General features: G+C 45.3%; 1 protein-coding gene across 1 annotated transcript in view; it reads right to left on the bottom strand.

Annotated features, from left to right (window-relative positions):
• T265_03600 (hypothetical protein) overlaps nucleotides 1-9887 on the bottom strand; it is a gene marked incomplete at both ends in the record, with an annotated part of 33111 nt that extends 23224 nt beyond the window's left edge. The window contains 6 exons of the mRNA XM_009168135.1: nucleotides 410-541; nucleotides 2012-2363; nucleotides 3661-3818; nucleotides 8590-8676; nucleotides 8728-9106; nucleotides 9685-9887. Of these exons, the coding sequence (XP_009166399.1) occupies nucleotides 410-541; nucleotides 2012-2363; nucleotides 3661-3818; nucleotides 8590-8676; nucleotides 8728-9106; nucleotides 9685-9887 (1311 nt within the window). The remainder of the gene's footprint in view (nucleotides 1-409; nucleotides 542-2011; nucleotides 2364-3660; nucleotides 3819-8589; nucleotides 8677-8727; nucleotides 9107-9684) is intronic.
• Nucleotides 9888-15622: the final 5735 nt, after the last annotated feature.

Here is a 15622-nt window from a genome sequence, read left to right as displayed (position 1 = left end):
GGAAAAATGTTGTGTGGTCATTCAGAACCAATCTGTCTGTGTCAACCGAAACGACGATTTATCAATATAGGCCGTCTTGTCAAGACTAACCAACAAACATACTAATCAGCCGCGTGATATATTGACTTCAAACGTGGAATAATCTGCCCTGGCTACTCAAAGGACATCCTTGTGACGTTAGCCGTCTGTTTGGCCTGTTTCCCTCGTCAATCCGAAATCCATGTGAACTTAAAAAAACGCATTCAGAGACACAATATTGTCCTTAAAATGGACCATTTATTTGTCTACACTTGAGTAAAGTGATGGTACGATTTTCACACCTCCAACCTAGGCTAAGCCTGGACAACTGCATATTCAAAGTTGTAGCAGAAAAAAACAGGCTTTACATGTAACTCCGACTAAAAAATACCTTATGTACGCCTAGTGAACCGAACGGAAGGGGTTTGTTGGTTTTCGTGTCCAGCAACAAAATTTCGCAGTCAATAACCAGCTGCTTGGCCCGAGCGAACGCTTGGGGAATGTAAGGCTCCACGTGAGAAACCTAAACAAGCATGAAAAAGAAAACCTAAATCAAATACTACATACCAACAGTTGAAAACAGATGATGTCCCACGAAAAATAACTGGAAAGCAGGTTCCTGTAACGTATCCGTTTGGTTCATGCTTTTCTTATGAATGTTGATACCCACCTAAGGAAACAAGAGCGTAACCTCGGCTGAACATATTCCTCAATAGCATGGCTACGAAGCCTACTACGACAAGGAAAATAAGAACATACAAGTATTGTTACGCAGACCAATGTACTCATGATTTAACCTTAACGAAAGAAGTTTCCAGCAGTATGGCCTACAAAATCATTGTAGTACTCAGGCCCGGCCACGTGCCAAAGTAGCGGCGTTTGGTCAGGGAGTGAGAGACCGCTAATCGCATTGATCAAGACTCGGAACAACGAACCTTCTTCCTCGCTGGTGGAGAGCGTGGACGATACGATGAAAGGATGTCCTTGAATTTCGATCTTGATTGCCTTAAGTCTTTGTCATCTGGATGATATGAGCCAGCTTCGTCGCCGAGAACGACCGACAGTGTGCTCGTGATACTTCCGCAAGGTCATTGGTCAACTGAAGACTCTGGATATAAAAAAGTAATCAATCACTTTTTCATCAAACAGCTGCCGTTGAACTCGTGGGAGGTCTGAAGGTTGGGATACTGTCTGTGGTTGGATTCGGAATACGGATATTGTTCCACAAAGTCCCTTCTAATTAATTTCATTTAAGATCAAAATACAGTAGCTGGAAATAGTGCTTCTTATTCAGCCTCGGAACCCACGGGAATTTATCCATTACTATACTTAACACAACGTACAGTACTATTAGAAAGAGTCAGGGAGACAAAAGTACACCTACAAAGTTGTTAGCTTCCAAGGAGGTCATTTTTAGACCTCCTTCAGGACAGGCATCCTCAGACTAGGCATCCAGGTTCGCTCTCTAAAGAGATCGATAACTGAGTGAATTATGCGATTCAGGACAAAAAATAGGGCCAAACAAATCTTACGATCAAGTTGGCTTATATGACGTCCCTTTGGCTTTAGCCACGAGCATAAGGATCTAAGTGGCAAGCTTCATCACGAACCACACACCGCATCAACCTATCATTCGCGACCATATTCGACAGAGAGCATCAGATTGCCTTTGAAGTTTCGTGAGGGCGCTGGTTTGATTTATACGTCGTTTAGTAAGACCTTTACAGTAAGACCTCTAACTCTCCATGGTGACAACCTTTGGTGCCTGTTATGATCCTCGAATTAAATCAGGGAGGGATAATGAAGTGTATTTTGTTTTACAGAAAGGCACCGAACTACTACACAGTCTAAGCATAAAAGCCAAAAAACAACCAGTTCTGCCATTTACGTCAGTTGTCCCTCCAGAGGAGTCATTTTCCATAGCAAGCCAAGTCGAACGGCATAACAACCGATCAACCCTCAACTGTAAAGAAGTAAGGGATGGTCACCATACCTTGTTGGTCGGAACGGCCTTGAGACTCCTAGAAAAGAAAGCGAATTTGTCTCCATCTTTGTGAATTTGCACACGTTCTCCGTCGTATTTGATCTCAGCGAAGAGCTCTCCACCTGGCTCTGCTTTGGCTAAGGCCTGTGCAGCAGAACGGCAAGCCTCTGCTAGCATTGGCTTTATCGGCGTCATCAACCGAATGCCAGTGCTCACGCTGCGTTTCATTGAAAGCTTCTTTGCTCCGGCGGTCTGTGTGTTGCCTGTAGTTCCCGTAGCAGCTAGAACCTTGCTAATCACAGCCTTTAGATCACGTGAAGCTTGGAACGCACCGTAAGCTTGAGGATGAAGACCATCCAGTCTAGGTGTAGAAGAAACAAACAAACAAAGATCCCGAAACATACACATAAAAAAGGTGCGACAAAAAATTGGCAATGAACTTCTTTAGACCGGCAACACAACCAACCTTGCCTGATTCACAGCCTAATATTTTGTCTGATTGTTGCTCGTTATCGCTGTCATTATTGCATACCATTATCACTAGTTGGTAATGGATGGAGAATACTCACCAGAGTTGAACACGATTTTAGTGGTAATTGTTTTACTTGGCAACAGTATTTGAATTACATAAATAGTATGCCAGTTTCCGCTAACCGACTACGATAGATCAGGGTACGTTATGAAGGAGATAGTTGGATTAGAACTGCTTTGAGGGTTCTACTCTAGGATACCGCGATGACAAGATAGTCGGAAAATCCGAAAGGACATTCGTTAGGTGACCAAGCTATCACACGCAAGTTATTACAGCTCCACTGAATTAGCTTGCAGTGTGTTCAGTCCGGAGCCTGGAGAAACAAACAAGTGATTCAAAAAGGATGCGACAACGATGTAATGATGAAATGTGCCTTTTTAACTACAATAAAGTGGTAGAGATCAATGTCATTCAGATGTTGGTGAATGTCCGCATACAAGTTGTTTCTGTGAGTCAGTTTCGGTGACCAAAGAGTGAGAGTAATACCGCATAAGAGAACAAATCTGGTTCGTCTCAAGTTCTCTTTCTGAAAGAGAATCACCATAGATAATCATTAAGTTGTAACACTCCCTCGGTGCCTAGCTACCATGCCACCCAAAGGGAGCACGAGAGCTGGAATACTGCCAGGTTGCCCAAGCCTAGGCGGGGGAAGTTGAGAAGCAGAGGTCGGGTTCGAGCCACGGACCTTCCGGTCAGTAAATTCGCGCTCTAACCACTTGAGCAATCCCGCCCCCATACTTCCACATGGCCCGTCTAAGGTATTGTCCGGGTATGAATCCTGATAATTGGGCTGCTTGGGTTTGGGTACCTAGACGACATACATACAATCGAGGTTAACTTGGACGAATGGTAACTGCGCCACAGTACTACGGGCATTAATGGTGTGGTTGTTAAATGAGGGTTGCGCAGTGCCTCACACAGAAAAAGTAAAACTAAGTCAGTTAAGCGAGTGGCGGCGCAACAGTGGAGCATTCTAGACCGATAAACCAGGTAAGGTTGGAAGCACCAGGACTCGCAACACTACAAATCAAGAGGCAATCAAACAGAGTATCAGATTTAGTTCCACTGAGCTGTTGTACACATGGGTACAGAAGGTGAAAATCCAGTATGAAAACATGCGGCTTACATCTGCTTGCACCCAGCATTGATACGAAGATCCTGACGTATGATACGCACAAGCAACACCAAATCTTTGACAGTACATCGCTTCACAATCTTTTTCAAAAGTGGAAGTCTGTCGACATCCTTGGTCGCACTCGCAAGATCCTGGAGGAATTGGTCTACCTGAGCAATGAAAAGAGAATGTGTTGGCTCAGTTGAGTGGGGATCCATTGACTGGGAATCCGCTATCGAACAGAATTCTATCGAATCTACTCAAAGTAATCAGAGCTTATTAAATTTGCACCACTGGTAAGCAAGTATTGAGGTAAACAGACCTGGCAACAATTCGTGATCGGCACACTAATTGTCTGAGGTCAAACACTACAATGCGGAGGATACTGTGGTCACTGTTGGATACGTCTGACAATGTCCAGCCCAGCCCAAACATTAATTAGTCGGACCCCGGGCAGGCTGTGTAGTATCTTCAGTATCCTACACCAGTTGCCAAACCACAGTGATTAACAAAGCTTGTTTATACACTCCTATCAGGAGAGGATAAAGCTGGTATCCTCAAAGAACTCAATCAGAATTAACTACAAACCGAGCAGATTGTGCGAAGGCCTTTGCTTCCCAAAGAACTGTTATAAACTGAGCCTGAGAACTTGAATGACCAAGTCCAAGTGGTATTTAGCCAGGATATAGTTCGGCATGATCAAAGTGGACGCTAATAAGGGTTCAGGTGATATATAGAGTGGTGGTTGCTGGCCCCCTTCATTTGATGTGCATTACGCAATCGGCAACTGTCTTACTGTTGAATAAGGCCCTCCAAATGAAGAATACACGTGAATGGTACAGAGCATTCCGCGTTGGGTATGATCTAATGTGTGAATATTCCGAAAAAATGGCAACGATAAGAAGGGTTTAAAGTTTTAATACTACCATTTTTGCGCAGAGGCTGGGATGCTGGGAGGTCTTCAACACTCCGGTGCTCATATAGCCTTTGAAGAAAACCTCGTCGATCTGGAATATGCAGACGATACGGCTCTCGTATTTGGAGAGAAGGCGCAGTTTTTTTATGAACTGACCACAATCATCCTGTCCCTTGGTGTGCAGTTTGCACCCAGGTGTGAGGTCATGCTAGAGGATATGCCGTCACTGAACACGCGTTTTACGTATCCTGGAAGTTATATTGGTCCCAATTATAGTGTGACAGATGAGGTTAATGCACGAATCTTCAAGGCTCGGGTCGCCTGTGGCATCAAAGCGGTATTTCCCTGAACATCCCTCAGGCTACAGTACGGACTGTTTTGTCGTATGGATGTGAGATTTGACCTGTTCGAGCAGCGGAACTGAGACATCTTCAGGTTTTCGATAACCGCTGGATCAACCATAGCCCGTGTGGGTTGGTGTTGGCGAATCTATAACACGGCAACTAGAAAGCGAGTGCTCGGTTGTGTAACCTGGATTTCCATGGAAGAATGTGTCCAGTCTCAGAATCTGCGTTGGTTAGACCATGTATTGCGTATGCCGAACCATCGTTTGACGGAGAGTGCTGTTTTCTGTGCCCAATTCAGAGTGGCGGAAGTAAAGAGGTGGTCAACCCTTGACTTCGTAGAGGGTTATGAATGAGATTACGAAAGGTCTGGGGGTTGTCAATCCCACTCGCTTTCCAGGATGGGCACTGCGAGATCCCTACTGCACCTGGATGGAGACGCTGAAAGATATGGCCACTAATCGATGTCAATGGGGTTCTTGTTTCCATATTCTATCCATATTTCCTGAATAAGTGTCTGGAGATGTAAGCACCTCGAAAAGATTGTGCCAAGTTAGCACTCAGTCCGTTCCGCATCCACCTTTATTCTTTTTTCTTCGCAATAAGGCTTCAAAACAAATCATGGTTTTACAGCTGCTAAGCATCCCTGTTGGACATTGATATCATGCTGTCGAACATTAGAATGACGACTGGGCGATCACTGTAGACAATATGAAGTAAACAGACGAGCCACATGAATGTTCGACTGGTACTCACTTAGGAGTGCAATTTTGAAGGCTTGTTCCAAAAGAAATGCGTTATAAACTTTCCCACTTGTAAATTAAATCGGTGTCAATGACAGAGTCAATCCGTCTGTATTGTTCTTTCCAGTTCCGACTAAATTAATCATGACAAAAGTCACCCGCGACGATCGCAACGCCAAGTTATAGAAAAACTATGCTTATAGCGTTGTGCTTTCCCACCAACAATCAGTTTTAATCTTCGGTTGGACTTATTATTATAGGCTCAACTGACATTCAATTGACTGTATTGGTAAATCAAGTTGGTTCGTTCGGAATTGAAGTAGGAAACAAGATCGGTTTAAATTTGGGGAATAAACCTACCTGGTGGGCCGCAAAAGAAGTACTAAATCGGCAGACAACTATCGACTGTGTCAAAAGAACTATAGCTACTAAGTAAGTTTGAAAGTGGAATTGCAAACGCTTGGATGCTTCCAAAATTCAGGTTCAGAGGCAAATCGCTGAACTTCTCTCCAAACGGAAGAAAGCTGGGCTAAACTAGGTAGCACAAGAGTGATTGTCAAGAGTAGTCCGACCAGCTTGGAACTCAGAAAAGTGATACAAACACAGGTAAACTCTAAATCTCCCACAAAGGTGACCAGGGTTAGATTAGCCATCACTTTAGCGTTACACCGAGCCCAGCTGGGCTAATGATGAGCTGAAAAGCAATGGGTGACGACCTTCATCGTCCTGTTCACCCGCCACAGCAAATGATCGAAAAACATTCTTCTCTCCGATTTGCTTGCTAGAACGGCCTATTTAAATGCAAAACTAATACATAAATCTGTTCACGTTCTTCGCATAAGCCTCAGAAGTACTGTTAAAATCAAACTGCTATGTCTTTGAAAAGCGTTTGGGTTTGAGGTTCAGTATAATTAATTTGGAAAACTTTGTGAGGTAGTCATGAATCTAAACCAACGAACGTCACTGAGGTGCGAGTATCAGAAGTGTCCAGTGAGACAACAGGGCTTATCAGATCAGGAGTGAAACGAACAACCCACGTAAAAATTACAACACAAATCTTATTTACAATCGATATTGAGAAACTGAGACATGTCGCTGTCATTTCTCTTTTAGAACGCTCAAATACCCCCCACTCTCGGTTAAATGGGTACTCAAATCCCGAAACAACCAGCAATACCAATTCGCATCGGTAAGCTTAGAAATGGAAGGACATAAAAATCCTCATGCACCTCGACAGTTACTTCTCCTATGAAAGCCGAGCACTTGGGCTATAACGGCACGGCAGTAAGAACCTGTGTACCTAATTTGCGCCAGTGTTCTCCTTCGTACCGAAATGTTGATAACGCAATCACACAATAAGTTTACACAACATCACTGCATTCAATCTTCATGTTTTATTCAGTTTTCTGTTTAGGATGAAGTGTTCCATGGATAAATTGAGTTGGACGAAACGTGCGATGTTGAGACCAAAAAGCGAATGAAAAATGTGAACCGGACTATGTCATTATGTCCTGAGGAGGACCGGAAATTGGTCGGTATAGATGATTCATTTAGAGTACAGAGTTTGAAGATCCACCAAGGAAAAGAGAATGCTTTCCCTTGATGAGACACCTTCGGAAGATTTTAAAATTTCTGTCGGTGGTGTTTTCTAGTTGGGAGAACCAAACGAAAGTTTTGCGTACCTCCAGGGTGAACAGAATCGTTTATCTAATCTCTCGCACACCCATGATTAGATCATACCAACGCAACACGATGACCTTCGCCAGCCACATAGGCTACTGAGAACTCTGGTTTTTTTGTCTAGCTAATCTCGAAGAGATCCCCCAAATTTTAAACGAGGACGGATATATTTACAACCATAAAGACAACGGGAACTATTCGAAAATTGTTAAGTGTCGTAAGAGACATCGTGTATTGTTTTATTCAGTCTTATTCCCCTCGCGTCGGTGTTCCAACCGTGAAAGGTTAAAATGAATGATACTAGGACTATGGCACCACTATAACTGTATGCAAGTCTGAATTATCAGCTGAATCACGTCATGCCCAGTCAAAAAAAATCCACTGATGTGAAAGGATGATACACTCGTTGTTCTACTGGTATAAAAGCTTTAGAGTGATAGTTCACCAACGAATGGGATAGTAAATGACAGTAAACGAGACAGCTCAGAGATTAGGACGCGAATCTAACGACCGGAAGTTCCGTCTTCCGGACTAAATCCCGGCATCTCGACTGCTCTGGTCTAGGATTGGGCAACATGGCGGTATCTCAACTCTTGTGTTGCCATCGATGCCAGCTAGGCACCAAAAGGGTGTTCCAGCCGAACGGCTAAATTGCATACGGTGTTTGCACTGCGATACTTCCTCAGTTATTACTGGAACGATAAAGTGCCTGCATTTTGGTTCAGGGAATCTATTTTGCTGATTTCAAATCACAATAGGAAATATTCTGTATGCTCGACCAGAAAAATCCCCCCTGGAAAAGTACCAACCCGAAATTGCAGTACCTCGATAATACTGTACCGTTTCCGAACAAAAACAAAATTATCAAAAAATCGTCCCTCCGTCTAAAATATTGGACTCTGAGCCGCATCCCATTCTTTAAAGGATCAGTACAGTTCGTGTTATTAAAGGACGTAAAGTGAAAAACATTGGTCTATTTCTCGTATTACGGAAGCCATAACACCATAGGTGTCCCATCCGAAAACCTGCCAAGGGGACACAACTCCAAACGAACCCCTAGAAGACTTCGTCATTGTGAATCAAGGAGCACAAACACTGCACTGCCACAAACACACAGTTACAGGTGGCTAGGTGGGTGATAGGTCCAACGGATAAAGGAAAGCTGACACGGCACGCTCCACTCATTAAGGTTGGATAAATTAGCGAGAAAATCAGTACTTAGGAAGCTCCTCAAGTATCACCGAAAGTCATAATCTACCTCAGTAAGCGAGAGTGAACTTTTGGAGGCAGGTGAAACAGCATCGCTTTTCGCAAAAAACGTGCCAATCGTAGTTGCTGCGTCTTCCTACAAAACAGAAGGAATCGTGTTAAAGTAACAAACAGAAAGATAACAAACCGCTTGTTCCAAATCCTTCAGCATAGCGTCTTTATCCGCCTCGAAAAGTTCACTGAACAAGTTAATAAGTTGCTTATCCTTGAGGTTATACACAAGCTTCGTCTCCTTTGGTAGTAGCAGCCGAAATAGAATATATATGTCATTCTGTGAACCATCTACACCAGAAATGCTACTAAAGGAAGCCACATGTTCAAAACTACCTAAATTCCGTAGAAAATCAGCAATGAGTTTCGATCGATTCGTGTGACTACCCGTTGCACGCAATGAGTCACACAATGTAGATAAGTGCTCCATACTGTGACTGTGGATGGGTCGGCTAAACAAATGTTTAAACAGTTCTGTAGATAGATTGCTGTTAACCTGAGTGGCCGCTGTGAGGCTACAAGGAACATGAATCGACAGGCGTCAAAACAAAAGTGAACTCGAGAAAAAAACATCAACAGCTACTAACACCCCTAAGGATGGAGTAGCAGTCTCTGTGAACAAAGATAAGGTGCCTGAAGGCCGTGGTTTCGAATGCAAACTCTAATTGCGTTCAGTGCATGCACCAAAGTCGTTAATTAGCAAAGTGAACAGCACCCAGCTAACGCGCAACCAAAAAGATATATGGGGGCGACGGTACTTCCAGGTCACCGGGGGCTAGACAGAAACAACTGAAAAGTCAGTTAAGAATCTGAACCAGAGGCACTTTTGGTCTCGTAACAGCTGTCTCCATTGTTGGAGAAAGCCCTTAAAGAATCTGATACACCAAATCAGCTACGAGTTACAAAGCCACCAAGAACGAAGAGAACATTAGTGAGGGTTCCTTTTGTTCGAATCTCTTCCAGTCAGTCAACTCCAGATTGCTTTCTCAATTTCACGTTTTCCTTCTGCTACCCTATCTCCGCAAACCCAGCGTTGGGTCGGTCGTTTTGGTCGCTATGCATCACACTCAGCTGCAGCTTCTGCACGTCTCACTCCAGTAACACTGAAGCGAGCAGGACAACGGGCGGCTTTTGCCCGGAAGCTGGATTCCCTCTACATTGATGCATGCTGTCTGTCAGAAACAAACAAAGGACGCAAGTGATTGAGCTGACTGCCCTCTCACTCTCTTCCAGATTCCGCCTATGCACCTCTGGTGATGCAAATACTGCTGCAGCTGAATGTGCTATGATGGGCATTGTATTGAGCAACCGAGCGGAGGCGTCTCTACTTGGTGGGATACCCGTTGATAGTTGCCTATGCGTGGTTTATTTGACAACGCCTGTGAAGGAATCTAGAGAAGGTGAGGTCGATCGCGTCCAATTTATTGTTTCTGCTTACGCCCCAACCGACTGTAGCTCTGAGTCTGCAAAGACAGTTCCCATAACGCTCTGGTTGCTCTTTTACAACCAGCCAAAAGCTGGTGATATTAACACCCAGGTGGGTAGACTAAGCACTGCTGAGGCCCGATTAAGTGATCATCTTGGATTGGACACGAGATGTACGGACAACGGAGATCGCCTGCTTCAGATATGTGCCAATCACAGGCTATTCCTTTGCAGTACCAATTTCCTGAATTGCTCAACAACGTGGTGTCCACGAACGAACCTCTCCCGAATCCAAAAAGATCACATCGCTGTAAGTTATCGGTGGCGAGGGGCGAACACGGCCTGCTGCTCCTTCTGTAACACCGACGTGGACCATGCATTTGGCAAGATGGATCAGTGGTTAGAGCGCGAATTTACTGACCAGAAGGTCCGTGGTTCGAACCCGACCTCCGCCTCCCAACTTCCCCTGTCTAGGCTTGAGTAACCTGGCACAATCCCAGCCCTCATGCTTCCTCTGGGTGGCATGCCAGCTGGGCACCGAAAGAATGTTACAGCTGAATGATTTATTTGTTCCTCGACTTCAAAGGTTCGTTCCGTCCGGTCGATCAGTGGTGTTTACCGCGATGCCCCGGAGGCTTGTGAATATAGTCCGATCCCTATATTCACATATTTCTGGGCGTGTGTGTATCATGAATTCTTCGAAAGCTTCCCCACAAAAATTGGTGTCCTACAAGGATATTCACTCTCACCGTTCTTGTTCAACTTCGTCGTTGGTGAAATAATGAGGCGAAAGCTGGAGGTTCTTCAAAACGCCGTTGTTCAAGTTGTTGCTCGTGAGAACCTTGTGGATCTGGAGCACGCAGACGACGTCATCCTCGACTTTGAAGACCAAGGCGAAGCACAAGCTGTATTTAATAGATTGACCACCGTCATATTATTTTTCTTTAACCTTCAAACAGCAAAGTCATTCTTCATAACGTGCACTTTCCGAACATATTTCTTACAAGAATCACGAAGGTTGTTGAGAAGTTTACATACCTCTGACAGAGAAGTATCTGTGAAAGTTAGTGCAAGAATCTAAGACCGAATCAAGTACGCGAATCTGAGTCAATTTGGCGTCAAAAAGGCATGTCTGGTTTCAAGGGTCGTGTGTACCAGGCGAGAGTATGAGCTGTGTTGTTTTGTGGGCGTGAGACGTGGTCTCCATAGAGAGATGTGAAGCGTATTCAGGTTTTTGACCCCCGATGCCTCAGAAGCGTCGCGGGCATCAACTAATAAGCAAAATAATTAGAAAACGGTCATTTAGTTGTACAGCAGGTACTTCAATCTTGCCCGACCTAAAGCTGCCACCTTGACGTGGTGGTCGGGCATGAGAGCTGCAATGACCACACGGGCTACATTGGCTGGAACTTCGTTACACAAGCTGCAATCATGTCAGGAAGGCCAAAGGAGAACAGTCAAACCAGGAGCAGCGAGACCCAGTACTACAAGTAACCGTGCTACGAGGCGGTCTAGGGGTAAAGTCGTACTGTCCTCTGTTATAGGAGTGTGAAAGCAGTGAGGTTTTTCTCCCAGGCAACCAGCATGTCCATATTCATGGGAGCAGCGATGTTGCCTACCCCGATGGAAGAAGGGTCAGAAAAGGTCGGTTCTAAAAACCGAACACTCCGACCATCCAGTGGTTAACCGTGACCGTCAGTGGACTATTTTTTACGGTCGAAATACTTTTAAAACCAAAGAGTTCGTTGCTGTTTAGGAGTCATCTGCTATGACCAGTCGCATAACGATTAAAAACGATTAAAAAAGGGGGCGAGATGGCCGAAGTGGTTAGAGCGCGGATTACTAACCTGAAGGTCCGCGGTTCGAATCCGACCTCCGCCACTCGACTTCCCCTGTCTAGGCTTGGGCAACCTGGCAGTATCCCAGCCCTCGTGCTTCCTTCGGGTGGCATGGCAGCTAGGCACCGGAAGAGTGCTACAGCCGAACGCTTTATCTTTTTATCTTTATAACGATTAAAACAGTAACGCCTCACTCCCTGAGTGTTCAGGACAAACCGGCCCCATGGATGGAGAGCCTCAATTAAAGATTGTTGTTCCTTCTAGGATACGCAAATTGACTCTGATCAGGCGACTGTGCGAGTCCAGTTATCATTTCGCTTTGCATAATCATTATGCGTGCCAAAGCTGAACAGCTCCGTTCGTCAGCTTCGAAAAGTTTCAGTAGCTGAAGAGTATCGATCTCGTCTGGCTAGAAAGCTACTGGAAACCGACAGTCATGCAGATGACGGAGATTGTTTAGAGGTTGGGTGGGGGCGAGTTAAAGAAGCAATACTGTCAGATTTCGAAACTGTTTCTCCAGGCCATCTGATTCGACTAAATGAACACTGGATATCGTTGAGATTACCAGATCTTACTGCTACCAGAAAGGCCACACCAGCAACTAGCAAATATGACGGCACACACAAATCCTTCAAAAATCGGATAATCAAGAGCGTGAACAATGACACAAAATACTGGCGGACTGTGAAGGCCCTCACTGTAGGCAACAGCCGCGTCCTATTTCTGTTGATCCTATCAAACGGTTAAAAGAGTAGAAGCGTCATCGGAAGGATGGGGAAAGAAAACGGAACGGCAATTAATTCACAAAGTCGTCGTCATGAGCGATGGGCTGAACACATCAAATAATTCAGCTAGTCTCCTTCAAGACAACGGCTAGAAGAACCCAACGAGCTCGACACAAGCCTGCCATCAACAACACAAACCTAGCACGAGGTACCAACCCTCCAACGCGACGAGGCACCTGGCCCGCACTGCTCAAAGGTGGCGGGGTCCTGGTGAACACTTTGACGAACATGTCATGGAATGTCTGGAACGAAAACAATCGAACAGGGCTCCTGAACCGTCATCCCAGTCTTCAAAAAGGGGCATATAAATGTCATGCGAAAAACATCGCGGCATCAGCCTGGCATCCATCACACCTAGAGTGCTTTCTGGCATTATTTTGCACAGGTTGGTCGATTATCGGGAGAGATCCGTGAGAATTTAGCTAGGTTTCACTCTGGTAAAGAATGCATCGATCATACCTTTACCTTGTGACAAGTGCTTGAATGGCGCCGCTCTTTCAGACGTCCCATGGTGATCGTTTTTCTCGATCTGAAGTCCACTTTTGACCCTCGATCGTCAGAAACTTTGGTAGTGTCCGGCGATTAGAGGTATTCCTTCCAAATCTATATCCCTTATGAGGGCGCGGTATGCGAACTCCTGTGAGCAAATACGGGTATACGGCAAGCTTTCGCCTGAGTTCACATCCAGTGGTGTTGAAGGCACTACAAGACAGACCATCTATCCCATCGGTGCCCCTGTCATATCGTCGTATCTCTCCCTACTTAGACACTACACAAGCCCATCCGTCTTACCTTACCTCATCCCCTGTTTCTGTTCAACTGCCATATGTGGTATCATTCTCCGATGCCGTTGATACGGTCGTTATAAAAGATTACTCAACCCAGCTCTCCACAGATCTCTACAATCTGTACCGCCACACATCATTGTGTCCACATCCACCATGGCATATTCCGGCATCTTTTCCTACGCATTCTTAAGCTGTTCTATTTCGGCCAGCGATTAGGGAACTCCTGCCTCCCCTGTCCTTAACCTATTCCATATGGACCCCCTGGGCATACCAACTTTTTAATAGCTTTTTTAACTACCTCCTCCGACCTCAATAGCAATTACATCCAAGCAATCTCCACTACAGCTTGTCGAACTTTCACATGCATTACTGAATCTCTAAGACGCCTAATGCCCTTATCTCATTTCCGAAATACACTATCCACCGTTCCGATCATTCCCATCGCCATGGTGGTGAACGTCTCAAATACTCTAGAACGAGATGGACGTCTCCCCTGTTGACAATCCAGTACTTGCAGGCACTCTAGACACTGTTTGGTTTTCTGCCTGTCGATGTAACCCGCTGTTTATCCTCCAGTTTTTGTACACGTCCCTTGCACAACTTACTCACTTAGTTAATTGTCCACGCTTCTTTCATACATCCGAGCTCCACCTCACCCGAACAAATTAAATGTTGGTGACCTTAAAATTCCCCAGATCTGCTGGTCTCAACGCGAATTTTCTATTCGCCTATTAGCCCAGCCCGATGTAGAGTACTGACCTCAGCTTGTAAGGCACACCAAATGCGGTCCCCAAACCTTGGACCATGCACTTGCCAATGCTTGCAGTCGCTCCGAAGCTTCTGACAGCAACCATCGTGTTGTCACTTGCCGCTGGACGAGTAAACACTCTCCTACTCCTCTCCCTTAAACGTGGCTAGCGTTTTCTTACGAAAATGTTCTATCAACAGTATGTCTAGTTGCTCCCACACGGGCCTCACGTGTTTTGGTTGTCGTTTAGCCAGATGCCCATGCGTTCTACACCATAAAATTAGAAAATATCTTGGGCCCATCCACACGTGTCCTCTCCCTACTTACTTTGAAAACAAATTTACGATTAAGATTACATCTGGCAGATTACCCCTTGAAAAGCGCGAGGAAGCTAACACCGTAGCCCATTTTCTTCAATCCAAGATTCTGGGGCGCTTCTTCAACAAGCGTTGCTTCTCTGATTCCTCTTCAATTCCAAGTATACCCTGATGGGAAGCCTCTTTCTGAAATTACTGATATTGTAAAAGCCCCAAACACCTACTTCGCCAGTTCCTATGTGCCCTCTGTACCGAAACTTTCTACTCACTTCTGTCCACCTGGTTCCGTAATGACCACACCCACTGAGGGGAAAAGCCCACGCTCCGCACATTCACATTTCACGTTCCCTCACTTGACTTCCTCACGCGACCGCCCTAGAGACTACAATGCCCGACAATTCTCCTCACTGATCGCAAAAGCTGGTGACCCGCTTTTGATTTGGTTCGTTTCTTACCTCACTAGAAGAACCCAAGTTATTCGAACTTTGCACCTCCCCTCATCACTAGCGGTCACAAGCGGAGTTATTCGGGTTAGCGTGCTTGGCCCCCTACTGTTCTTGCTGTACATCGATAATGTCACTGGGTCGATCACACATGCTTCCCCTTTCCTATGCGACGACATTAGGATAATATGAATATCCCAGGCCAGTGATTCTACCTGTACTTTGTCTAACATTCAGTCTGACGTGGATTCTTTGCCGCTCTTGTCCTCTAACTCTGATCATTTTTACCGTTCCGAAATGCTAAGCTCTCTCGTATGGATTCCAGATACCTCCTGGAACGCTTATTCTCAATGGGCTGTGGATTTCTACTCCTCCAGAAGTGAAATACATAACACTTGGATACTCCGGTACCTTTAGCGTGGTACAGAGCGGCTGTATCCCACAAGCTCTTCGATTTCATTCGCCACTCTTTCCATTGTAAATCGTCTTTAACTGCCATCTTTAAGCCGTCTGTGAGACCCATACTGGAATCAAGCCCTGGATTCGCCCTACAATATTCACAGGCATGTCGCACTACCTTGAAAAATGTGCAGCGATCATTCCCAACGTCCTTGTTTCCGGGGTCGTCCGCACTACCATGTTGTCTTCGCTGATGACCCTTACACTTACTTTCAATTTCGTTCCTGA

This window comes from Opisthorchis viverrini, assembly GCF_000715545.1.
Source record: "Opisthorchis viverrini unplaced genomic scaffold opera_v5_55, whole genome shotgun sequence".
Classification (NCBI taxonomy): domain Eukaryota; kingdom Metazoa; phylum Platyhelminthes; class Trematoda; order Opisthorchiida; family Opisthorchiidae; genus Opisthorchis; species Opisthorchis viverrini.
The sequence above is the reverse complement of the archived record's forward strand: the minus strand, read 5'-3'. Positions and strand labels throughout refer to the sequence as shown.